Here is a 25,395-nt window from a genome sequence, read left to right as displayed (position 1 = left end):
AGGAAGGGACGGGATGTCCCAGCCCTGTGGAGTCTCAGGGGTGCAGTACAGGGGTTGGTCACACACTGGCCTTCCCCAGGAACAAAATGGAAGCAGGTCTGCCCCTCATCCTCCCTCCTGGCCTTGGCTCTTTGCAGGCACTGGAGGGACCGAGGGGCCTTTTCCTCCCCTCTCTCAAAGCCTGCTGATGTCAGCACTGGGCTCAGCAGCTTTATTGTGGGGAGACAGCACCAAGCTGCCACGTGGCCTCTGCCATTTCCTAAGAAACTGAAAATAAAAAAGAAAGGAACAAAAAAGAATAATAAAAGAACAATTTAAAAAAAAAAATAAAAATGAAAGCAACAAGAAGGGAGAGCAGAGGGCCAGAGAGCCTGACAGTAACCAAGGGTCACCACCACCACACAGCACCCACAAGGACAGATTACAGGGAGCATTAAGGTGTAAAGCAAGTAGGAGCAATGGTCCGTCCCCACCATGTTCCTACTGCCATGGCAAAAGTGTCAATCCCTCTGCCAAACCCCACACAGGGAGGCCAGCCCTGGACCATCAGTGGGAAAACACAGTGGGAACAAACAGCTTCTCTGCTTTGCTTGTAGTGAGTAAAAACCAGGTGATGGTTTCTGTGACACAGCTCCTGGCCAAAGCAAAGTCCTTCTTCAGTGACCCCAAAGCCCTACCTGGCTTGCAAACTTAAAAAAAACCCAACACAAACAAACCCCCAAGAAAAATAAAGCGAGGACAAGCTCTCTTCACTACGTCACTTTAATTGCATCGACACCCAGAAATACACGTGCCAAGAGCCACCCAGCCAAGAGGGCATCCTTCCATGGTGGGTCTTACTTTCACACTCCTTTCACTCAAAAAAAAAAAAAAAAAGAAAAAAAAAGAAAATTTTAAAAAAAGGAAAAAATATATAATTATAATTGCACTGGTTGATGTACAAGCACAGTCTTCCCTTTTCACACACTGGTGGGTTCTGCTGGAACAGGAGAATGAAACCCCAGCGCGTGCCCGGCCTGGCCACAGCAGCTCCCCAGGAAACGAAGAGTTGTACAAAACAGTATGAAGATTTTCTTACAAACTGCAGTGTTTACTGGTTGGTTTTTTGGTTGGGTTTTTTTTTTTTTTTTATGTTTTCCTGTAAGTTTCAAAACTAGGTTTTGGGTCACTAATGGCTTGTATCTTTTATCTACAGTAAATTTAGCATAAATTTTATTTTTAGGAATGTGTAAGGCATTTTGGTAAGTTAACTGTAAGGTCCAGGGTGAAGACTCATCAAACTGAAGTCCCTTCCTTTGAACTGTCCTCTTTCCCCTGGAGAAGGAAAAAAGAAGTGGGTTACTCAGCTGGCCTCACCCTTATTCTCATGGCAGCTCAAGGCCCAAAGCATTTCACAGCTGGGCCAGGTCCTGCCTGTGGGGCAGGGAGGACCTTGACCACCATCTCATGCGGTCTCAGCGTTTCCCAAAAGCCACCCAAATGGTTTCTGGCAGCAAGGACCACCTTGCCTCCACTATTAAACCCCTGCCTACTGCACACTGCCCCAGGGCCTCCACCAGCATCAAGGAGAGGGACATGGCCACCACCAGTACCATTTCCTGAAGCTGTTCTTTCAACTTCTTCACCATTTCTCTCTCTTTGGCCAGTTGGTCCTGGGAAACCTTCAGTAGCTCCTGTAGTTTGGTTGCTGCCTGGCCCAGGTCCTTTGTTAATTTTTTCTCTTTTTCAAGTCTTTCCTACATGGCAGTCAAAAGAAGGCACCTGCCTGAGCCTCCCTTTGCCACCTGGTGACCTTCCCCCATTCAAAACACCTCAGGTCACCTTGGGTCTGCATCAAGCTCTCTCAGAGACCACAGGCCAGGGGAACACCCAGTTCTCACTTCAACAGGGAGAACAGGCACCCCCAAAGCTCTCTCTGGCTCCCTGGAGATGCCGTGGGCTAGGACTGGATGGTTCCCCCATTGTGAAAAGCCCAGCCTGCGAGTGTTTGCTCAGGGCACAACACAGATCTCAGCCTGCAGGGTTGCTGTGGCTGTGGCCCTGCTGTCCTTCAGCCACACTGGAGCTCTCAGCCCTCTCCTGCAGGGTAACCATGGGATGGGCCTCGCTCCCCAATCCTCAGAAATGATAAATCATGCCCATAGTCCTGGTCACAGGTGACTTTTGCTATCGTGGCACAGCCAACTCACCTTGAGATGCTGAGCCTCTTCCTTGTCTGAAGCTGCTGCGTGTTCAGCCAGTCTCAGCTTTTCCAGCTCTGCTTGCAAGCTGCGTGCCAAGCTCTGGGCCTGGAAAGGGACACACTCAGTGAGCACAGAAGCCAAGAGCACTGGCATCTCCCACACATCCAGCTCCAGCCATCCCGAGCGCCCGCTGGCTGTGTCCTACTGAGGAGCTGGGTGCTGCAGACACACAAGGCATTGCTTCCACCAAGGAGATGGCATTTCTCACTTGGGAGCACCAGGAAACCCAGCTCAAGCCCATAACCCTCCAAGGAAAAAGCTGGCACAAGACATGGGGGGGTTGGGAGAGCTGAATTTGGGGGGCCAGAGGTGCCACATGGCTGTAGCACAGCTGCTGTAAGAAGTCCTTCAGGTGTGGGAGGAAACCTCTCACAGCAATGTCTGAGGTGTGACAGTGATGGGGAAAAGCCTTCAGATTAATTCTTCAAATTAATTCTTGGGCTTCATTAGCAGCCAAGAATCCAGGAAGGATTTGCACACCCTGGTATCCTCCTCACCCACACCCACCTCCTCCAGCTCCCGTGCCAGCTTTTGCCGCAGCATTTGCTCCTTCTCCGCCAGCGTTTCGTTCTGCTCCAGCTGGGTTTTCAACTGTGTTGAGAAGAGGGGAAAACACCCAGAAATAACATTTTAAAAAGATGAGAGAAATGTGGGCTACCAGGGACATCACCAAGAGAGCTGGGCTGGACAGAAGAAATAAAACCAGAAGCTTTCCCCACAGCTCTAAATGGCAATAGGTGCAAGCATTCCCCCTTTGCAGGGAGATTGCTGATGGCAAGCCTGGGGCCTGGCTTAGCACTGCCCAATTTTGCTTGCTCCTCAGGCAGCACCAGCTGGGATGTGGGATGAGAGGCATCCCATAGAGAAAGACGTGCCTGGCAGGCCCCCATGACTGGGAGAAGGCTCCACAGTTAACAGGATTAAAGGAGAAAGACAGAGCACTGCCACCAGTCAGAGGTGTCAGCCCGGAAGGGCACAGCTGCTGCAAATGCCTTCAACCCAGCTGCAGCAGGATTTATGGAGCCTCTGTAATCCTAATCCTCCCTGGCTGGGAAGGGATCCCTGCACAGCTCTACCAGGGTGTTGGCCCCTTCCTCTGAGGAGACTGAACCCCACAGGGCACTGTCACATGGCAGTGCTGGCCCAAGGGCTCACAGCATGTCCTGCCTGCATCCCCCAAAGCTTGCCAGAGGGCTCCCAAGGGGAACAGCCTGGTGAAAGCCAACTGCTGTGGGAAAGGACACATGGTTAATGCAATCTCAGCATCCAGGAGTCCAACGGGGGTGCTGGGCTGACTGCCCCCCAGCACAGGATGGGACACAACACAGCTGAGACACCCCTGAGCAGAGTTGTGTGCAATTCTCCATGCGGTAAGAGACGGTGACACAGGACATGGGACATGGTTAAGGGTTAGAGCCTCCCCAGGAGTGGCCTCAGCACCCTAACCTCGAGGGCTGCAGGCTCACTTGGCTCAGCTTGTAACCCCACTACTCCTCCCTCCTGTACGTGGCTTTTTGCCTGACTCAGCTGCTGCCTGACCTGAGGGATGAGCAGCAAGCCTGGCTCAGTGACACATCCCTGTGCCACAGCCTTCACACGAGCCACAGGGGCCTACAGACAAAGCCTGACAGCTTTCTGGCTTGCACACGAGCTGGAATGCTTGGGAAGCCACCTCAGTTTCTGCCAGAGCAGGACAGTGGTATCTGACCCGGGCAGCTGCAGGCTCAACAGCTCCCAGGGGTGCAGAGCAAATTATTGTACTTCATCTACTCAGAGATGGATGGATGGATGGAGGGATGGATGGAGGGATGGATGGATGGATGGACACCCAAACCCCTGCCCCATGGTGGTGTTGTGGTGACAAGTGTCCAGAGGTGGGGCAGCTGGGTTTTTCTGCTACACCCCAGCTCGAGCAAGCCTTGCTGCTCTCCCTTCCTTCCCACCCCATCACAGGAGGAAAGACAAGCAAATAAAAATCTCCTCCTGGGTCACAGCAGTAGCCTCTGAACGTGTGGTCCCCAGCAGCACCAGGTTTGCCCATGCAGTGGCTGTGCCTTCCTGCCCTCCCTCAGCCCACAGGAAGGGTGTTGGCCCCACAGCTGCTTTGCAAGCCAGCCCCAAGGACCCAGCAGGGCATTCCCAGGGTCCCTCCTTACCAGGGCCAGCTCCTTGCTCTGCTTCTGTGTTTCAGTCTTTGCTGCCTCCAGCTGCTCCTGGGACTCTGATAAGAGCTGCCTCAACTGCCAAGGAGGAAAAGAAAGAAAAAAAAACAACTCCTTTTATGCACTTGGTTTAGGAACTCTTTGGCCCAAGGAAGCTTTTTTATGATGCAACACCTTCCCAAAGAGGTCATGGTGTCATCACAAGCTGACGTGCCTGCTGATGCCTGCTCCAGCAAATACAGCTGTGGGACAGGTCTGTCTCACCTGTGCCCCAGAAACCACACAGGCCACCCAGGAGCAGCAGGCAGCACCTCCACAGAGATCTCCCTGACCCATCACCTTGCCCGTGATTCTTGGCTTTAGGAGTGTACAACCCAGGTTGGAGCAACCACCTCCATCTGTTTTCCTCTTTCTTTGCAAAGCTGCAGATCCCTGGGGTACTTCCCAGATGCCCAGGGCACTCCTTAAATCCCTAAAAACGTGCATGGGTGGGGAGTCAGGGTTAGAAAAAGCTGAAGAGGGCAGCAGCCTCCACACTTACAGCTTCAACTTCTTTTGTGTAGTTCTGGCGCTCGGAACTGGCTGTCTCCAAGTGATTTTCCAGTTGTGTTTCCAGAAGAGAGGTGTATTCCTTTAGCTGCATGAAAAGAGAGGAAAGCAGGAGGGGGTTGATTGTGTGAGGTCCAACACACCCCAAACATCCTATGGCTAAAGCCTGCCCCCCCCAGGGGAAGTCAGGAGATGGGGCCTGACTCAACCCAAGCACAGCGTGTGCCTCTCTGGCACCTGTGCAGGGACCTCCCCTCCCCAAAAATCCTCACCTGATCTGTGCTCTGCAGATCTGCTTTCAACTTCTCCACCACGCCTTCCAGGGATTTCAGCTGCAGGTGTGACTGAAGCAGAAAGGATCAGAGAAGGACACTGAGCACTTTTGGCTCAATCAAAAACTGGCTGCTGTTAGACTCCCACCCTTCCCACTTCATCCTGCACCCATCCAAGAGGAGCTCCACGGAAGAGCTCTCCTTCCCAGGGAGGACAGTCTAACACACACAGGCCATAAATGGTCATTTCAGGTGGCTGCAGTCAGGTTTCAACACCCGAGAAACCATCATGAGACTCAGCACAAGCTTCCTGCTGAAAGCACTTTTTGCTCTGGAAGCAGCAATTTTCCAATGAGGTGGCGTGGCCTTCATTATTAAGAGAGGCCAAGCTGCCAGAAAAAGCACTTAAACCCAGGCTGGTTTTTGAAGAGGACTGCAGATGCTGAAGTTTTTGGAAAGGAGGAAATTCACCTCCTCTCCACCGAGAGGCAGGATTGCTCTGGGAGCTGCCCTAGGCACCAGACGTTCTTCCCATCAGGAACACCATCAGCAGCCACGTCACCCTGTGCAATCCCACACCAGCCCTCAGCTGGCGCTGCAGGAGCCAGCAGTGGGCTGAGAAATCAAACAACTCTTGTACAACAGCTTCCCCCACCTCCCTGCAGTCCCAGTGAACTCCAAAACCCCACGTGATGGATGGGGAGCAGCCAGACCATGGAAAACAGCTCAATCTCGGTTCTGCATTCAGGAGGGAAGATTCTACATGAGGTAGATTTTTTGTCAGCTGGCTTGGTGACAGGAGGGGTAGATTTGGGGAGAAAAGAAAGCTCCTGTGTCTGTGTTCACAGCTGGCAGGAACACTGAGGGCCACCAACCAATTTATACCCAACAGATCCCCTTCTCCTGGAAGCCCAACTCCAGGAGCACCAAACCCAGCTGTGTCAGCAACACGCACCTTTTGGAGCTCCTCCTCAGAGGCTGTGAGCTTTGCCTTCCACACCTGCTCCTCCTCCTCCACGCTCTTCTGCAGGTTTCGCAGCATCCCTTCCTGTGGGCAAAGCCTCAGCTGAGCCCAAACCTCCTGCAGCCCCCAGCAGGCTGAGCAGTGTAAGGGCTGGAAGCCTCAAAAGCTTCTCCAAGGATTTGGGCAGAACAACAGGGCACAGAATTAGAATCAGGTGGGGCTAGGGCTCCTAATCCCTATTCTGGCTCAACTACCCTGGTCATCAGAGCCCTTGCTGTGTCTCATCCCATCACCAGCAGCAAGGTTTCCAACACAATTAGGCTGAAGAAGAGCTCTGGAAATTCACCTTTATCCCGTTCCTCCGTCTCACTGACAAATACTCCACCACACAGCAGCTCCCCCAACACACCAAGGGATGCCCACCCTGAGCTCATGGGCAGCCTGGGCTGACAGGAGACCTCTCCAGAGGGGTTTCCAATGGGAAGCCAACACAGTGCAAAGGGCAGGAACTTACAGTCTCTGCGAGGATCGTTCTGTACTGCTCACACTCTGCCTGTAAAGTGCTTTGCGCTTCCTCTGCCTCTTTTAATTTAAGAGCTGAATCCTAAAAGGAGAGGGAAAGGAAGGAGAGAGAGATGAAAAGAAGAAACATGTGACCCTCCAGCACACCCTCACCCCTCCACTTTCCAGCCATCACTTACTGGTTGCTCTGTTGTGATCATCTGCTGCTTTAGCACACCCACGGTCTTCTCCTTAAACTCCTGTAGCCACGTGTCATAATCCTGGGTTCGGAAAAAAGAGAACAAGAAAGAAGGAGGATGCTTAGACCTCTCTCCTTCCCATGAGGAGAGGCTCTGGGGAGGGCTGAGGAAGCCTGTCCCACCTGCTGTGAGGACACGGTGACTCCCGGGAGGGCGGAGAGCAGCGTCTGCTTGGTTCGCGTCTGGAGCGCGTCCAGCTGTTGGGCCAGCTCTTCCTGAAAGAGGGACAAACTGCAATGGATGCAGGTCTTGGGCACCTGCTGGCCAGGCTGGCAACACTGGTCCTGCTTTTCTGTGCCTACAGGGCCGGGAAAACCAGCCAACACAGAAAACTGCTGGTGTTGGGAACCACAAAAGCATCACTTCCAGTTCAACTACGTCCCTGGTTCCCCAACCATGACCAGTACCAGGGATGCACTGCCCTCAAGAAAATTTTGGAGAAGCTTGCAGAAGAATTGGGCCAGCACTCTTCCTAAGCAGGCAGGCAACCCAGGGCAGGCCTCCTGGTGGCTTGGGGAAGCTGAATGTTTCCCTTCCAACACCAGGGCAATGCCAGGCTCACCTTTGCTTTGGTAGCAGCAAGCAGTTTTTCCTCACACGCCTTCTCCACCGTGGTCAGCGCTTCCATTGCCTTCCAGTTCTTTTCCCGAAGGTCCTGTGGAGACCACACAGAGAGGGCAATGAGCCACAAGCTGTGCCAAGGGCCACAAAGCTGCTTGCTGGCACTGCAGGGGATTTCAAAGCCACTGCTTAGGGAACTGGGTTTGGTCATGAGTCTTCCATCCCATGCCCACAAGCATTCCTTCCTCCCCAGCTTTCCAAACATCCTGTTGCTCTGGCAGTGCCCTGGATGGGACAGGAGCTCCAGAAGCAAGCTCAGGATGCCTGCAGGGGAAACAGGCCAAGTGCAGGGATGCAAGGTGGCCTCCACACAAGTGACACCACCTTGCAGTAGAGGGATAAGGAGCAGAGGAGCAGGAAGGTGTGAAGGAGCCTTCTCAGAGATTGCCTTGGTCCTACCAAGGTAGGATCTCTCTGGCTTACCAGGTCCTAAACCTTCCAAGAGAACAAGGGACAGACATGTCACCTCAGGCAGCCCACCAGGGGTATTCCTGCTCTCTGGCAGATGAGGCAATGCTTCCAGGACTCTGTGGGGCTGGAAGAGCCTCTGGCCACACCCTGGAGCCATCAGTAGGTGACCACGATGGGCTGTCTGTCACTCACGTTGTTTTTCACCTTCTGCTGCTCCACTGTCTCCCGGAGCTGTGTGGCTTCCCTTTCCAAGGCTGAGAGCTGGTTTGTCTTCTCCTGGAGTCTGGAAGGGCAGGATGCAGGAGTGAGCCTGAGCAGTCACCTCCCTCACGGGCAGCAAGCTCCCGAGATGGAGACACAGCCCTTCCTATCCTGGTCTGCTCTGGGATCTACACACAGCAGGAGGAAGAGGGAGCAGGACTAAAAACCACAGCCATGGCAATACTGGAGTGGGATCTGGTTTTCTACCCCCTTACCAGCAATAAAAAGCAATCACTTAACTGGCTGGCTGTACACACACAAAAAGAGGAAGAAGCAACCTGATGCAAAGGCCAGGAACTCTGGCTTGCACACCTGGGGCTGCTCCTATCCGTGGCTCCTTAGGCTGGGAGAGCCCAGAGCTCTGCATTTTGAAAGTATCATCCCACTATCTTGAGTAACCCTAAATCAGGGCTGCCAACCAGACAGGGGAAAGCTGCAGGTTCCCTCCACACCCTCAGATCCCCCATCTGCCCCGAAGGGACCCTCAGGGGGTCCCTTCAAAAAAGCAAAGCAAACCAAGGCTCAGGTCCTTGAGAAGAGCTACGCACATCTCTTGGGGTCTCAGGACAGCTGCCTTCTTTAGAGGGATGCTGGATGCTTGCTGGCAATGGGGGCATCTGAGAAATCTTCCCCCCATGCAGGGGGGGCTTTCTTGGAGGTGCCCAGCACATGGACAAGGAATAACAGGCAGGACTCAGGACATGGGAAACTCCAGTTAAATGCCAGGAAACCTTTCTGTGTGGGGGGTGGGGGAAGAGGTTATCAAACACTGGAGTAGGGACCCAGAGTGGTGGTGAATCTCCATCCCTGGAGATACCTGGAAACATCTTTAAAAAACTTCCTCTGGTTGGCCCAGCCTTGAGCAGGGACTTGCACCGGAGACATCCCACACCCAGCACCAGCACCAGCAGAACCTCCTGTTCTGCAGGAATGGTCAGACTCCGTGTGCCTGCCAGCAATTCAGCCCTACTTCAGAATGGACTGGCTGTTACACGGGGCCAGCACCAGAGCTAATTAATATTTTAAAGAGCATTGTTGGCCAGGATTGACCTTGACTTCCCCGCTGGGCAGCCACAGGCTCAGAGCTCAAGGAAGCCTGGGACACATGGACAGCAAGCTGGAGGTGCCACTGCAAGATGTGCACCTGGACCCACCTTGACTGCAGCTGCTTCATTTCTGCTTCATTGGCTGCCTGGAAGAGAGAAAGCACTTTGATGACCTGCCCCAGGCATGTGACACAGGTCAGCCCCTTCTGTGGCATCCCAGAGAGGATCCCAGAGCCAAGACCACTCAGGGATTGTGTAAGCAGTGTCACCCACTCCCCTCCTCCCACCCCAATTCAACGAGCACACAACCTGCAGGTCTCTGTCTTTTTCTGCCTCCCGCATCTGGCCTGCCTCCAGCAGAGCTTCGATGGACTTGATCCTCTCCAGAAGCTTTGCATTCTCTGAGCTGGCATCCTGCAGCTTCCCTTTCACACTGTCCAACTCCAGCAGCTTACTTTTAACCTCTGCCTCGGAGCTCAGCAGCTTGGCCTGCAGCTCTGTTGGAGGGAAGGGTGACAAACTCAATAGGGCAGGTGCAAACAAACCTGGAGACTCCCCACCCTGCTCTGCCCATGCAGGATCTTAGCCAAAGAAGCCTTCCTTGGCCAAGGATGCTCTGAGGAGGCAGAGAAAGGGCAGGAAGATGCAGGCCAGCACAGGAGAGAATCCTTGGAGTAACACCCTGGGATAGAACCACGGACCAGCACGTCTTGCTCACACCAACACCAGGCAGCCTAACTCATCCCTGGATCTATTTGTCCTGCCCCAACTGGTTCTTCCAAGCTCTGAAAGTCTCCAGTCAGCCCTGCAGCCCTCCCCATGCTGATCCCAGGTGCTCACCAGCAATGCTCTGCTGCTGCCCTTTGGTCTTTTCTGCATCTGCCAACAGGCTCTTGTAGCTGCTCTGGGTTTTGCGGAGCTCGTCGCTGACCTCATCCAGCCTCTTCTGCAGCATCACCTCTGCCTCCCGTTGGTAAGCCTGCAGGGCAGGAAGAGAAGGTTTCCTGGAGTGTGACAGACACCCCAGGCAGTTTGAAGCAAAGCTTCATGTGTCACATAATCTTATTTTTAAGCTGTGTTTTGGGGGATTAAAGTCATCCTCCCGCCAAGCACCCTGCGTTGCGCTCACATTTTATCCCGTGCCAGCCCTCACATTGGGAAGTAGACAATACCCAAATGTCTCAGTCCTGGGCCAATTCCATGGCCAACCTCTCCTCTGGAGAGCTCTGAAAAACCTCTCAGAGCCCCGGTTCAAACCGCCCCAGCCCAGCAGGGAGAGGTGCTGGCACGGGGCTTTGCAGAGCAGACACCCAACCACGTTTCCAAAGGAGGAGGAATTGTCTGCGCAATTTGGGCCAGGGAATACTTTTTATTTTCCATCATGGAAAGCAGCAAGGAAGAGGCTGGCAAGGGCAGGAGTTTTGAGGGGGAAGGCAAAGGGGGAGGAGGATGAGTTGCAGCTTTACAGGTAGAAGTGGCGCTCTTGCAGAGGGAGAAAAATTGCTTTGCATGGAGGGGACAGGAAAAGGTAAACCAGCAAGCCAGTCTCTGTCCAAGGGACACTTTCAGCAGCATCAGGAAAGCAGAGCTGCTCTGGTTTTTGAGGATTTGACTCAATATCCTCAGCTCAGAGCTCCAGGTGTTACTGTGGAACACATTCTCCCCAGCACCTTAAGCTGACTTTAGAGTCAGCTAGTGTGATTTATTTAATTAGCATTAAGGTGTGCAGCAAGCTGACAGCTCTGGAGTTCTCCCAAAAGTATGTCTCCAAAGCAGGAGCTGCTGCTTTGAGTCAGAGAGGTAGCTCCTGCCTTCACACCAGCTTTGAGCTCACATCACCCTCCTTGCTCCTCACCTGCAAAAGCAGCAGGAGCCAAATGCAGCCCACCAAAATGAGAGCCACATCCTCAGGCACACAAAAAATTAGGAGCAAGGATATGGAGGGCCCCTTGCTCTAGGAACTCCTCTACAAAACTATTTTGGAATGTGCAAATAAAGGTCTCTTCCATCACAGCCCCTTCTTGAAGAGGCCAGAGTAATTCAGAGACATCTCTCACTCTGCCTGCTACACAGGGATTAATGCTCCCAGCACACAGCAGAGCAGCATCCCAGCAGGAGCACTGTCAACATCCCAAGAAGATGCTCTTCCCTGTGTGAGTAAAGCCTGCCTGCCAGCAGCACACCTCTGTGTGCTCACAGGCTCTGCTTGGGAGGTGTCCTTTCAAAACCCCTAAAACCCCCAAACCCAGCCCACTCCCTGCTGGCAACCAAAAAAGCCACGAGCTCCATCTCCTACACCAGGGAGAGAGAGCAACAAGCTTCAAACCATCTGAGTTTGAGAGAGAGAGCACCTGCAGAAGAATGGCTTCAACCAGGGCATCCTGCTCCCTGGGCTCTGACCATGATGCTACACAAGGGGCACAGGGAATGTGACAAGCTAATGCGGGGGAGAGCAATTAGGACATTCCATGTCCTACCAACCATGGACATTCACGTCCCTCCCAGCCCTTCCCATGGCCAAGTGGATGGATGAATTCAGCCACCCAGCTCTGCAAGGGGACAGGGTTTGCCAGTGCCTGCCTGACCTGCAGCTGCTCGATTCGCTTCTCCGAGGCCGTCGCTTTGATCTCCCAGCTCTTCCTCTGCTGCTCCTCTTGCTGCAGCACCTCTGACTTCTCAGACAGCTCTTTCATCAGCTTGCTGCACTCCTGCCTCAACTTGGCCAGCTCAGCATTTTGCCTGCAGCAACAGAAGCAGGGTTATTTCAGCCCACAGGCCAGCCAAGACTCCCTGGTGTTGGTCAGGGGAAACACATCCTCCTGTGGGCCTGATACAGGACTTGAAATGGTGAACTTTGTTTGCCTGTTTCTAGGACACTCCTGGTCCTTCAGGGAGGGGGTGGAAAGAGCCAACAAATAACTTTTTAGAAGTCCTGTTTCAGTCACAGGAGACATTCCTTTCTTATGAAGTAGAGGACACATGGATCTGTGTTCCCAGGCACAAGAGGAAGCGCTACAGCTGGAGTCCACTCTGTAATTATTTGCCTGCTGTTAATCACCAGTCATTTCAGACTGTCTATAAAAAGGAGTGTGAAATTCTTCTACCTAGCTCCTATTTGTTCTGCTCTCTGTAGCATCACTCCCATCAATGAGCTGGCTGCATTTCTTCTCAAGTTTGAGAGTAGGAGCTCCCCTATGGGGGAAAAACACCACAGTGCCTTCTGATGCCCTCTCCCCCCTCCACTGCCTGTTGGATCTGGCATCAGCACAGGTGACTCCAAAGGGGAGAGGGATTCCTTGCCCTTTCACTTGGGAAAAACCCTGTTGTTTCTTCTGGTGTACCCCCAAAAGCCATTTGGCAAGCTCTTCCTCCCTCATTCTCTCCTCCACCTCCAGCTAGTTGGGGTGTCCATACATGTACCTTTGGGAAAGGGGGTGGTCAAGCCAAGGTATGCCTGAGGGCAGCCCCAGGCTCTGCCCCTCCTCCCAGCCTTACTTGCTTTCCATCTGGCTGGTGGCCTGGTTGAGGGCATCCCTCAAGATGGAGTTCTCCTGCTGCAGGCGAGCCAGCTGCGTGTTGGGGCCGTTCTCCAGCTGTTCCTGCAGGCTCCGGATCTAGAGGAGCCCAACAGGGGTTAATGCCACCAGCAGCCCTTCTGCTGCCCCTGTCAAAGCCCAAGAGATGAGCAGGAGGGACTGCCAATGCAAGGGAGTGCGTGCTGATGCTGACAGCCCTCAAGGCTGTGACATCCCATGAAGATGCTCCAACGTGCCTCTTCTCCAAAGAGGTTTGGAGGGGGCTTAAAGATGTTGGGGGGGTGTTTAGGGAGTGTGGGGGGTATTAAGTGGCTCTTAGAGGGGTGTGGGGGGACCTGAAGTGGTTTGGGAAGGGATCTGGGGGAGTTAAAGGGGTGTATAGGGGGGGCTTAAAGGGGTTTTGGGGGGAAATTCAGCACCATGGCCCAGGAGCACCGCAGGGTCTCGCCCCCTCCCACAGAATGTCACATGTGTGCCACCAGCAGCCACCTGGCAGAGGAAGGAAGGAGGTGCACACCACAGCCTAGGGCTCACCTTGCCCTGGAGCTGCTGGATCTCGCTGACATGGTCCTGGTAGCTGGCCTGCATCCGTGCCTGCACCGCCACGATGTCCCGCTCGCGTGCCAGCAGCTGCTCCTTCAGCTTGCCCTCCACGGCCACCGCCTTGGCCCGCTCGGCTGCCAGCTCCTTCCAGGAAAGGAGGCCCCCAGTTAGCCCTCAGAGCACAGGTCTCCCCATTTGAAGAGGATGTGGCCTCCTAAGCTCAGCAGACTACAAAGTTTAGCCCTTTCATTGCTGCCCCCACGCCCAGGTACATTTAGCACTTACATTTCCTCCTGCATTTTGTTTTGGGCTCTGTGGCCACTGGATGCCACTGTTGTTCCATGTTGGGCCAGCTAAGAGAAAGGAGTAAGACAGCCTGGAATTTTATTCTCCTCCCCCAGAATAAATAACATCACACAACGTTTGGGGGCAAAGCAGAAGAATTAAGCAGATGGACTTGACAGCCGCAAGTTCAGCATGGCAGGGATCTGTTCTGCCTTCAACACCCAAAAAGAGGTGGGGGCAGAGGGCTGAGTCAGGGAAGGGCATTGTAAATGGGATCAGGTTCCTTACAAAGGCACCATCTCAGCTCAGGGGAGCTGAAATGAGAAGGGATTTGCTTTTCTCCCTGAAGGAGAAGCAAGCTGCAATCTCTCACAGAAAGGGTTTTCCCCTGCTTCTCCCAGGGCTGCCAACGGGCACTACCCTGCGGTTCTTTGGGCTGGCACCTCCCCAAACTGGAGCAGGCCCAAGAGAGGAGGGCTGGGGGGGATCTCCTCTACTTTTTGGGAAGAAAACAGCCAACAAGTGAAGGCTCCAAAGAGCCCCATCACGGGGCTGAGATGTGGGGAGCAGGAGGCACATGGAGAGCCACCATGAGCAGAGGCCACACGGGGGATGGCAGGAGGGCCACCCAGGGCTTACCTTGCTCAGCTCCCGCAGTTTGTTCCTGGCAGCAGCTGCATCCTCCTGCTCAGCAGAGAGCTGCTTCTCCTTCTCCTCCAGCTGGCGTTTCAGGACAGCAACCGGGTCACCCTTCTGCGTGGCCTGCCAGCATGGGGTGGCACATCAGTGGGGACCACCACCTTCAGACCCATCCCCTGCACCCCCCACACACAGAGGACATCCTGCCCTCTGCTCCAGGGAAAAATTCAGCTCTGTTCTCCCAGACACCCTCAGGGCCAGCCTGAAAATGGGGTGCCTTCCCCACCTTGCACTTCCTGAGGCTCAGCAGAGCCCTACCGTGTGCCAGGTGTCCTGGATGATTCCTGCTTTCTCCGTCAGGATCTCGATGAGCTGCTGGGCCTCCCCCTCACTGAACACCATGCTGCTGACTGTGGACACCAGGGTCTTGTAGGGCAGGTACAGGGCCCCATCTGAATCTGAAGGTGCTAGGGAGGAGAGAGGAAGGATTGGGACTTGTGGGGACAACAGCAGAAATATTGTAACATCTCAGCTGGCTTCAAGCCCACAGCTGCCATCTCAAACCACCATCCAACCCAGATTTCCAGAGTCACATTTGGTACCCCTCTGAGTGAGAACAGTAAGAAAAGCGCTGGAGATGACACCACACACGTGCTCCTTGAGTCAGCTGTCACCTCTGCCTGGCTCAACAGCTGCTCCCAGCACCTGCCATCACCCTCTACCAAACGGAGAGACTCTCAGCAGGAGCTGGGAGTTCTTTGCCAGTGCCAGGGGGCTCAGACACGTTGGGCATCAGAAGCTGGACCACACCAAAACACAACCTTGCTGAAGGATGTCACTCCACGCAGTGGTGCTGGCGACAGCAAAGTCATCTCCCACCTTTCACCAGCCAAGTTTGTTCCAGCTCTTTGCTAAGGGAGCAAAATTACTCCAACCCTTCCCCTGCCAACCTGGGAAAGCCAGGGAGCATCAGAGACCATGATGCTGTTGTAGGACCTCAGTGCACGATACACAGAGGCAGTGGTTTAGGGGTTCCTGCGTGTATATATGGCCCTGTAGGCTCCTCTTCCTAGAAAACCACAGAGTGTGGAGTCCAGTAGCTCCAGAGCCCCTGAAGTCCCTAACACCAGAGTCTCTTGAATGCAAAGCTTTGGATGCCCCAAGCAGCAAGGTTCAAAGAAGAAGGAGGAGGAGGAGGAGGAGGAGGAGGTGCTGCAGGTGTTAGAGCAGAGATTCTCCTCTAGAGAACGGACTCCATGCTGGATAAGGCTCCTCCCAAAGGACTGCAGCTCATGGAAGGCCCCACACTGGAGCAGGAGAAAGGTGTGAGGAGTAAAGAGCTTGCAGAGGGTGGCTGTAACAGACTGACCACAGTCCCCATCCTCCTGCACCACTCAGGGATGGGAGGTAGAGGAGTCAGGAGGGAAGGAGTGAAGTTGAGCCTGGGAATAAGCACAGGGGGGAAAGGCATTGTTTTCACTTCTAAAAAAAAAACTTCTCTGTTTCTCATCTATTCTAATGGAGAATAAATTAGTTTTCCCCAAGTGGAGTCTGTCTGGCCAGTGACAGGAACTGCTAAGTGATCCCTGGTAAATCCATTTGGAATGGCAGCGCCAAGCCCTGGCAGCAGCCGTGTCTGTCTCCCCAGCCACAGCCACCTCCCAGCAGGGCCAGCTGCACCCTCTTGTGCCACCAGGGCCCGAGGCTTGGCTCACACTTTACTCATGCTGGCAACCTCAGGGCTGCAGGACAGCTCATGGCATCCCCTGGCTCAGCCCTGCTGCGTGCAGGGACACACCAAGCGGAATTCCGCCCCTCTCCAGGTGGAGTTGCGGGAGAAAAATACCCCAAGCCATTCCTGTCAGGTCTGCCATCTGTTTCGGTGCTGAGGATGTGTCCTTGAACACTCCTTTTATCTGCCACAGAATCATGTGTTCCTTTGCATTTGAGGAGGAGGGACCACCACTGCTCAAAACGCGTTGGTCAAACTGCAGTTGGCTCCATGGCACAAATCCTACCAATCCTCCTTTGCAAAACCCCACAGGAGCAGCTGAGACATCACTCTTCACTTTCAGGACATGCAGGACTTCATACTCAAGGGAATCTAAGTTTGGAGCACCTAAAAACCTCCCAACTTAACAAATGCTAAAAGGTCATCTCCCAGCCACATTCCCGCAGCTGTTACAGCTTGGGTTTAGGGATTTAGGGCTTGGATTTGTGTGTTTTTCCCATGGGTGCACACAACAAACCAGTCACCTCCAGTTTCCCCAAGCCCACCACCCCTGCAATACCCTCCAGGAGCAGCTTCTCCAATCGTTCCAAACCCCATCACCATGTGGAGATGGTCTTTAGTAAAATCCTTCCCTCAGAAGAGCAGATTCAGGGGTTTAACCCATCTTTGAAACCCAGCAGCTGCAAATGCCCTGCTAAGTAGCAGGCCCTCTTCCAAAATGCGGGTGTGGAAACTGCCAGGCTGCGCAGCAGGTTTGGATGTGCTGCAGAAGGGCAGCAAGAAGGGATGTCCTTAAGTTTGGTGGGTTGGGCTTTTTCTTGGTGAAGAAAGAAAGAAATCTATGCACATCACATGACATCTTTAAGAACACCTGAGAGATTTCTGCCATGTAGTCCACTTGGGAACCCTTCCACAGGTCTGAAAGCACTCACATTTTTAGTGCCTGTAATTATCACTTAACCAAAAATAAATCCAAAACTGTTCCCACTGGTACAATGAGAGGCAAGAATCCAGCAGGAGAGCTGATTTTCCCTTCGCTACACCTTTTTTATACTCTGCAGAGTTCAGGACCTTTTCCATCTCTGAGTCAATCAAGTAAGGCACGACTGATGATGGGTAAGTTTTCCCTTCCCCTGTGAGAGACCCAAAGTCACTTCCCTCTCATTACTCTACAATCAATCCCCTGCAGTCTGAAACTCCATCAATCCTCTCTGCTTGAAGAATCCTTCTTCACCTCCACCAAAGGAGGAGGAAACTCTAGCAGTGACCCAGCTCCACTGAGAAGTGTGGGAGAGCTCCTCTGTACTTTTAACAGTCAGGGTTCTGTGGGGAAAACACCTCATCCTGGCTTTCCACCCAGATGTGCAGCACCTTGTCCCTCCCCCAGGACAGGGACATTCAGCTCCCATCTGCAGAGCCCGTAACACAAATCCCAGAGGAAACTGTAACTCTCCACCACCCGTGTGCTGGACCAAAGGGATACAGGCAGAGGAATCTGGCCTCACCTGGCTCGCTCTTCTTCTTGGATGCAGCCTTCTTCTTGGCAGGTCCCTCATGCTTCTGGTCCTCCTGGGCTGGGAGAGCCTCGCCTTTCTTGCCAGTGACGGAGCTGACGAGCGGAGCGCTTTGCTGAGTGCCAACTGGGGGCACTGCCACAACGGGCACCTCCTTAGGGGCCACCTCCCGCACGGGAGAACTTTTGGGGACGCTGACAGGGGGTGGAGGCAACACCGGGCTAGGAGCAGGCTCTACCTTTGCCACCTTCTTCTCCTTCTTCCTCTTCTCCTTAGGTGATGGGACGGGTTTCTCCTTTTCCTGCGGGACAACTGCCACCGCTGGGACTGGAGTCTCAACTGTTACAGGCTCGGGCACCACAGCAGGCTCGGGAACCACCTCCTTGGGAGGGTCCGTCACTTCCTGAGTAAGCTGCTGCTCTGGGATCTTTCCGTTCGGTTTCTCTTCCTTTTTCTTCGCTTTTCCTTTTTTCTCAACCAGCTTCTCTTTCTTCTTTTTCTCCAATTTCTGCTGCTGGGTCTTCTCAAGCTCCTTGCGTTGCTTGGCCAAGGCTTCCTCGTAAGATGTCTCCTTCATGGAGAAGGTGGACACCAGGAAGATCCCGATGGCCGAGATCACCATGAAGCCTCCAAAGACCATAACACCCAGCGTCTGAGGGTCGTACACATCCATCCTGCCTCACTCTTCCGTGCCTGCAAGACACCAGGACAACAGTTAGGGGCAGCAGGGGAGGAAAGAAATGCAACGGCTTTTCTGAGAAGGATCTTCACATGGGCATCTGTGCCTTCCAATGGCACCGTGCACTGGGAAGAGGAACACTCCAGATTCACGTGGCTCAGGCTGACCTGCCTGCACACCTCCCGAGTTTGTGCTCCTCTGCTACACTGCCCATGCACAGGGGTCCAGTTGTACCTCAGTGACTAAATTTCATCTCCAGAAGAACCAGAGAGAAGGAAATAAAAGCAGGGATGCAATCAGAGACAGCCAGGAGCCTCATTCTATGTCCAGCGGGGTGGTTTTGCATGACCCTAAGCCATACCTGCAGCAGTAAGAGAGCCCACTTTCAGACTGCTGGGAGCAGGTTGGCCAAAATCTGGGCTTTCCCTGGAGCACCTGGCTTTTTCACTGCCCCCAGATGCGTATCCAGGTGTCATCTTTGGGATAAAATATCCCCCTGGGAGGATAAAGCTTTGCAGCAGCTCTTCCCTCTTCCTTTTCCCTGCTGAGCAGCAGCACAGACCACACTGCTTGCTCTGAGCTCTGGCAAGCAGGGTTCAGCCACACCTGGGGAAAGATGCTGCTATCTCCACTCCTCTTAACTGCTACTTGAACCTATCCTGGTTTCACAGCCAATTTCTGCTGGCCCATCCACGTGTTTCATCCACCAGGGCATCACTTCCACGTGGCTCTGAGGTGGCTCACAATCCCCCAGATGCTGGTGTCAGGCAGTTAATCTGGGAAGGGACATTTCCCAGGAGTTGCCATGGCTGTGGTTCCTCATCATTTGTTACTTAAAACAGAACGAGCAAAATGCAGGAAGTCCTCAGCTACCAGGAGTTCTCATCCCCACGATTAACTGCTGACATTATCGAATTTCCTCTTTAAGGGGGTGTGGGTCGAGGAGGGAGGGAGGGACAGGTGGAAGGGGAGGAGGCAAAAATAAGAATAAAACTAAGGAGATCAGCATCTTTTCAAACCTCAGTGCTTGCAGGGAGACACCTCGGAGGCCCTTCCTTTCTAAGAGCGGGAGCAGCAAACTTGAATCTGCAGCTCAAAGCTGCTCGGGGGGGGGACAGTGCAGTGAAAACTCATCTCCAGCACCCAAGCACAGGGTGCAGAGCTGGGAGGAGCTGCAATCTCCCACTGGAGATACCCAATCTGCCTGGGAAAGGATGTTCCAGCGCAGCTCTCCCTGCCCACCTCTCCAAGGTAAAGCAGCAGAGAGAGAAGCTGGCAGGCAGGAGGGCTCTCCATGCCAGCTGGAACCAGCCAGCCCTGTCAGGGCCAATTTTCTACCCCAGGGCACTGCTGGAGATCCCAGCTGATACTGCAGGCATCACTTACTACTATTTCACATCTACCCTGGCTATTCTGCACTTGAATGGCCTCAGCCCACTCTATCCCACCACATCTGGTGCCAAGTCATTGCCTCCTGACTAGGGAGCATTGCTTTGGGATGGTCCCAACCAGGACAGACAGGTAATTCCTAACCCACAGTGTGAAAAGGACCGGAGTTCCTCTCCCTGTCAGTAAATAAAAAGTAGAGCTGGAGAACACATACCCCCAATCTTGTGCTGGGTTTAGGGCTACACCAAAGCACCCAGGAGCTGTTCTAGGGCCAGAACAAGGTGACCTACATTCCTCACCCAGTAACCCCAACATGTTTGTAAAAATAAGCCCTGCCTGACCTCATCAGCACCACAGTTTCAAATCTAGATAAAAATACACTGCTCCACCTTGGGGCAAGGGCATCCCCTAGTGCTGACAAACGCACTCCAAGCCCAGCAGCTGGTACTGCCACCCTCCAAAGCAGCTTGATGGAGCCCACAGCGGATGGGAATGGGGCAAGAAATCCTAATCTCCACTAGGGAGGATGGATGAGAGGACAGGGGTGGTGAGGTGGGTGAGATGGCAGTGCTGGATGTGGCATCCTGGCACCAGAGCTGTGTGCCTGCCCACTCCCCACCCCACAGGACTGTCCCCAGAAGCCCTTCCAGAGCCCCATACCCTCTCTCCCTCGCAGAGAGCCTCACCCAGCTCCATGGGCTGCAGTAAAAGCTGCCTGTACCTTGCCTCCTGCTTTAAAGCCAGGGTGAGATAAGGATGTAAATGAGCACTAAAGTCCTCCCTAGCGAAACAAAAGCACCCCGGCAACCCCCTCCAGACCAAAAGCAATACAGGAACAAAGCAGCTGAGAGCACCCAGGAGCTGTGGACCTGCAAAAGAGCCCTGGCAGCTGCCGAGATGCTCAGAGAGGCCATCCAAGCTCCCACTGCCCGGCCAGGGGAACGCCACGCTGCTCCTGAGGACAGATGTGCCAGCAGAAGATCCACAGGAAGGAGAGAGAGGTGCCAGCCAGGAAGTGATCCCTGCCAGCAGCACTCCCATGGCAAACCCGGGTGCTGTCCCAGCGCTCGTGGCGCTGGCTCCGAGGGAGGAGCGAGTTCTACCTGTAGGGTTCCTCCTGTGGTCGGGACTTGGCACGACCAGCCCAGCAACTTGTTCAGGGAAGAGCCCATCTCTCCAACAGGGCACAGACAGCTTAAATCAAGCCAGGCTGGCCTCGGCATCTGGGGGATAAGGAAAAGTCTTCCTACGGGAACTTCCTGGTGCAGAGATGCCAGAAGCGTTTATGCCACGGTGTTAGCACCCGGGAGAGAAGCTCTGCTTTGACATTTCCTGACCTTGCCACCTTTGCCCTTCCAAGGGCTGGAAGTTGGCTCGTGGATTTGCAGAGCAAGACACCATTGCCCTCGCAAGCACGTGTGCCCTTTGGCAGGAAAGCCCTCCGTGCTTCCCACCTGGACAAAGTCTTAGCCAGGACACGGCAAAATAGGGAACCAAAGGTAGTCACACATGTTCAGCTTGACAGCCACGCTTTGGAGAGGCTCAAAGACTTCAGGATACTCCCTTCTGTAGCTTCTGGTCCTCCACAGGGCATCACTCCTACAATGGCATTTTTCCATCTGCTTGGGAGAGGGCTGTGTGCCCAAGAAGTGAGTGGACACCAGCAGTCATCAGAGTCCATGCTCAAAAAAAGTCAAGTTCACATCCAACACTGAGCACATTTACTTCCATGACGTTTTTGGAGCATCCTCCACTCCTCTCCCAGCCAGAACAGCAGAAATCATCTCATATCTCCATACACAAACTCTTTCTCCAAAACAGCTGGTCCAGGTAAAGCCTTTCCCCACCATCAGAACAGGAATAAGGTGAACAACTTCACTTGCTATTCACCTGGTATTCACTTGCCCTTCTCATGTACAGGAGCTGGCTGAAATGCTGTGCTCTGACTCTTCCACTCCTGAGGCTTTTTCTCGTTATCCATCAAGCTTCCTCAAATCCCAGATAACAGCCCAAGAGACCTGAGCTCCCTCACCTCCCTGCACACGCAGCCACCTCTGTCTGACTCGAGCCAAAGTCCAACTCGCCCTAAGGAAGCAGAACCAGAAAAGCACTCAGCCTTGCTGGTTTTTCAGCACTAAACAATTTCCAGGATGAACCAACCCACAGACATGTGACACGACAGCACCAGGGCCATGCTCAGTGTCTTGTGGTCACATTTGTCACTGACAGCTGTGTCAAAAGCCAGGCTGGAACCGTGCCACCTGTTCAGCCTGTCCTCCCCTCTGTGACCACACATGAAATCCATGGGAATTCAGCATCTTTAAGACCCAGCCCTCCACCAACCCTCGTTTAAATCACCCAGGCCACACAACAGGTGGGCAGGAGCAATCGAAGAGTCAGGTTGTGCAATAACTACAGAGATCTTATTTCTTCCCACAGCCAAAGGAAAATACATCTTCTCTCCTCCCAGCGTCGACAGGTGCTGCAGACAGGAAAAGATGCTCTTTGCAAGCAGGACACTGACCCCTGCAACCCAAGGCTTCCACTTTGCCATGGTGTGAAGGTGGCATCTCAGTTTAGAGCAATGCAGCAGGGGCGATGAGGGGCCAGAGGGCAGAGAGAGAACTGGGTTCACACAGACGGGCTCTGCACAACCCACAGCAATGCCTGCCTGTGAAGCTCCTGCAGCATCCCTGCCTCTACATATACCAGCAGCTAAAAAAACAAGGAGGGAAAGGGCAAGGACGAGGGAACTGGGAGGTCTGATCAGCAACACCACTGCCAGCAGATAAAAAAACAATCGCCAGATACCTCTCCTGGAGTTTATCCCTCCACCCTGTTGCAATAGAGACAAAAATTAAAAACAAACGAGAAAAGCCTGCACGCCGTGAGCAGCTCCTGCCCACACTGCCAGCAGCCTCTGTTTAAATACATTTTCTGTGTAAGTGACTGTGCACTTCCAGCCTCCCAGCAGCATGTGCTACTCCACACGGCAACTCCAGATCAGCCCATCGTCAACAGTTATAGCTCAGCTTAATTGAACGTGTCTTAGTGCTCCATTAGCTCTGGCAGCAGCAGCCAGCTGGCTTGTGCTTGCCAGCAGCGCTGCCAGCTCCCTTCCTCAGCCCAGGAGCGAGAAAACAGGCAGAAAATACACGTATGTATAGGAGAAGAGTGTAACAGCACCACAACACAGCTGCTGCTTGACTAAACTCTGCAGAGGCTATTAGAAATTCTCTCTCCCCTCCCTGGCCCGAAGAGGCATTTCACTGCCGGTCCTCATCAGCTCCTCCCTGGGGCTCACATCCCGAGCAGCCTCGACTCCTTCCAGCCATTTCCCGCTGGTGCCGGGCTTCGACGAAGGTGAGAGCCGGCATTCCAGGCGCGGACACTTCTCCATCCCGCTCAGCCACGTGTGCAGCACACGCTCTTCCGCTGGACCGCTTCCCCGGCGGGGCGAGGAGCGGGGCAGACCCCGGGAAGGCTGCTCATGTCCCGGCCGGAGAGAGCCCCCGGTGGGCGGGGGTCTCCGCCTGTGGGGTCGATGCCTCTGCCGAATAAACGCTCCGCGCTGCCGGGAGGTCTCCGGGTGCCAGCAGAGTTTCGTCGGGGGGGGGTCACAGTTAAGGAAAGAAAACCGACAAGGGACAGCGGCCCGAGCGGCGGGACCGTCTGCGGGCGCGGTTAATCGGATTAGCGATTGTCATCCGGCCGGCGCCGGGGCAGCGCGGCGGCGCTCGGGGCCGGGGGCAGCGCGGGGCCCGGCCCTCGCCCTGCCCGCACACGCCGCCATTCCGCGCCCAGGGCCATTCATCCGCCCGGCCCCGCCGCCCGCGCCGGACCCCGCGCCCGCATCGCCGCCGCCGCCCGCGGCACTCGGCTCCGCGCCGGGGCCGCGCCTCGGGGGGCCCGCCCCGCTCCGAGCGCCGGGGGCAGCGCCGGCCGGGGGGTCCCGCTGGCAGCGCGGGGGGAGCGCGGAAGCGCTGGCCGGGGAAGGGGCCGGGGGAAGGAAGGGCTGCCGCCGCCCCTACCCACCCGTGCCGGGTCGCGCTCCCTCCTCGCCGCCGCGGCCGTGTGGAGTCGTGGCACTTTCCGCCGCTGTCTCGCCGGGCTCGGCCGCCGCGTCCCGCCCCGCCCCGTGGCGTCCCGCCCGCCGCTCCGCGCCGCGCCGCGGGGCCCACTCAGCGCCGCGGCCCGGGCGGGCCGGGCGGGGCGGCGGCGGGGCCCTCCCCGCGGGGCAGAGCCGCTGCCCCGCTGCCCCTCGCCGTCCCGCCGCACGCCCGGGCTGCGCTGGGGCCGGGGGAGCCCCGCGGAGCTTTGCCCCCGGGCTGAGCTGCCGGGATCGGTGTGTGCCAGCCCGCCCGCCCTGCCCCGGGTGTCAGCGTCATCCCTGGGGCACGGCGGGGAGAGCGTGGGTGCGGGATCCGGGGAGCTGCCAGCCAGCGGCAGGGGTGCTGATCCGTGCTCCTCAAGGGCTGGGTGTGAGCACCAGGGATTGGATTGGAGCCGAAAGATGCCCGGCCCCAGCGGGAGCCTTTTTTCAGGGTTTGCAAACGTTGTGCGGTTAAACAGCGCTGGGACTGGTCCATCACCCTCCAGCTTGCAGGTCCAAGGACAGGGAGGAAGCCACGGCCACGATGGCCAGTGCCACGCAGGATGGCGGCTGTCCTCTTGGCACATGCCTTCTGTGTGTCCCCCGGCCTGTTTGTGACCTCCCATGGCAAGATTTATCAGTCAAGTGCCTGTTCATACCAGAGGGAGTTTTCTATCTGGAAGTGGGTCAGAAGGGACTCCCTTCACGTCAGGAGCAACCGCTAGGCTGAACCATTGGAGAAGAGCCAGAGCATCTTCAGGAGATGCTGCACCCTGAAATAAAAATATGAGAACCATCTCAGCCCCATCTCCCCAGAAACATGCGTCCAAAACCAACCAACACCCCAACACCCAACCGAGCGGGAGGGTGAGGGTTGGCAAAAAGGGCTGGTGTGACAGGGCAGAGGTTTGCTGCCTACTCTGTAACACACAGGTGGCACCGCCGACACTTTTCATCCCAAAACAGACAAAAGGTCTGGTCTTGAGCGGGAATACGTCTCCCATGCCTCCATACCTTCAGCCAAGCTCAGAGTCGTCTCTTTCCCTACCCTGCATTCTCCTTGGCCACGTTGTGGTGCACAACCAAGCTTCTGCACTGGCTGTGGAGTAAGAAGGGAATCTATTAAAAAGTCTCTGTGAGGGAGTGATATTCACCATCACAGCACGGGCTGTTGGGACCTTCCAGCTTCCTGGCTTGGCACATCAACATTATTGTGTTTCAGTGACCAGACCTTCTCAGGGGGTGGCCATTGGGGCTGCTCTCAGTGGTGTTCCTGGGATTTACATTAGCTGCTGCTGGATTGTCACCCCCTGCACGGAGAACAAGCCGTGCTATTGAGGCCAGGCTGGGGAGGGCAGCAGCTCCTGCCCGCAGCCTGGTACATCTCGACACAAGGGCAAGGGGAGAATAAATGACTGTTTCATGAGGGCTGGTGTGGCGGGAGAAGAGGAAAAATATGCTAATGGAGAAACATTTCAGCTAATTATGATAACACAGCTTCCGCAAGGGAACCTGAAATGGACACAAACACTTCTTGGCACTCATGAGGACTTGGAGGCTCTTTTGGGGCAGGGTAGGGCTCCCCACTTCGAGCAGGACATGCACTGGGAAAACCCCCGATGGCCATGACGCCTCCAGGCAAAGGCATAAAGGTTTGGGATCCATCCCTGCCACAGTCCACCTGGGACCATCAGC

The 25,395-nt window shown here is 54.8% G+C and overlaps 1 protein-coding gene across 5 annotated transcripts; it reads right to left on the bottom strand.

The window, feature by feature from the left end:
- Positions 1–746: 746 nt before the first annotated feature.
- Positions 747–23,791, bottom strand: RRBP1 (ribosome binding protein 1). 5 transcript variants are annotated; one of them, XM_038131678.1, is made up of 24 exons: positions 23,643–23,791; positions 17,531–18,232; positions 14,612–14,760; positions 14,294–14,416; positions 13,361–13,513; positions 12,786–12,904; positions 11,876–12,029; positions 10,131–10,269; positions 9,600–9,787; positions 9,399–9,436; positions 8,176–8,266; positions 7,514–7,606; positions 7,074–7,166; positions 6,892–6,972; positions 6,705–6,794; positions 6,182–6,274; positions 5,227–5,298; positions 4,947–5,042; positions 4,400–4,483; positions 3,684–3,782; positions 2,751–2,834; positions 2,190–2,288; positions 1,593–1,736; positions 747–1,314 (listed from the first exon to the last, which is right to left on the bottom strand). In XM_038131678.1, the coding sequence occupies exons 2-24, from the start codon at positions 18,210–18,212 to the stop codon at positions 1,276–1,278; spliced, it is 3,003 nt and encodes a 1,000-aa protein (XP_037987606.1). In that variant the 5' UTR covers positions 18,213–18,232; positions 23,643–23,791; the 3' UTR covers positions 747–1,275. The 5 variants fall into 5 exon arrangements, with proteins under 5 accessions (XP_037987606.1, XP_037987601.1, XP_037987602.1 ...); XM_038131673.1 differs by lacking the exon at positions 3,684–3,782; XM_038131674.1 differs by lacking the exons at positions 2,751–2,834; positions 3,684–3,782.
- Positions 23,792–25,395: the final 1,604 nt, after the last annotated feature.

Source organism: Motacilla alba, chromosome 3, assembly GCF_015832195.1.
Source record: "Motacilla alba alba isolate MOTALB_02 chromosome 3, Motacilla_alba_V1.0_pri, whole genome shotgun sequence".
Lineage (NCBI taxonomy): Eukaryota > Metazoa > Chordata > Aves > Passeriformes > Motacillidae > Motacilla > Motacilla alba.
The sequence above is the reverse complement of the archived record's forward strand: the minus strand, read 5'-3'. Positions and strand labels throughout refer to the sequence as shown.

Excerpts from the sequence above, each read along its gene's own strand:
- RRBP1 (XM_038131678.1), bottom strand. The coding sequence starts at position 18,212 with ATGGATGTGTACGACCCTCAGACGCTGGGTGTTATGGTCTTTGGAGGC. Across the intron at positions 14,417-14,611 it reads TCCAGGACACCTGGCACACG|GCCACGCAGAAGGGTGACCC; the intron begins GTAGGGCTCTGC and ends CCATGCTGGCAG. Across the intron at positions 12,905-13,360 it reads TCCAGCAGCTCCAGGGCAAG|ATCCGGAGCCTGCAGGAACA; the intron begins GTGAGCCCTAGG and ends GGGCTCCTCTAG.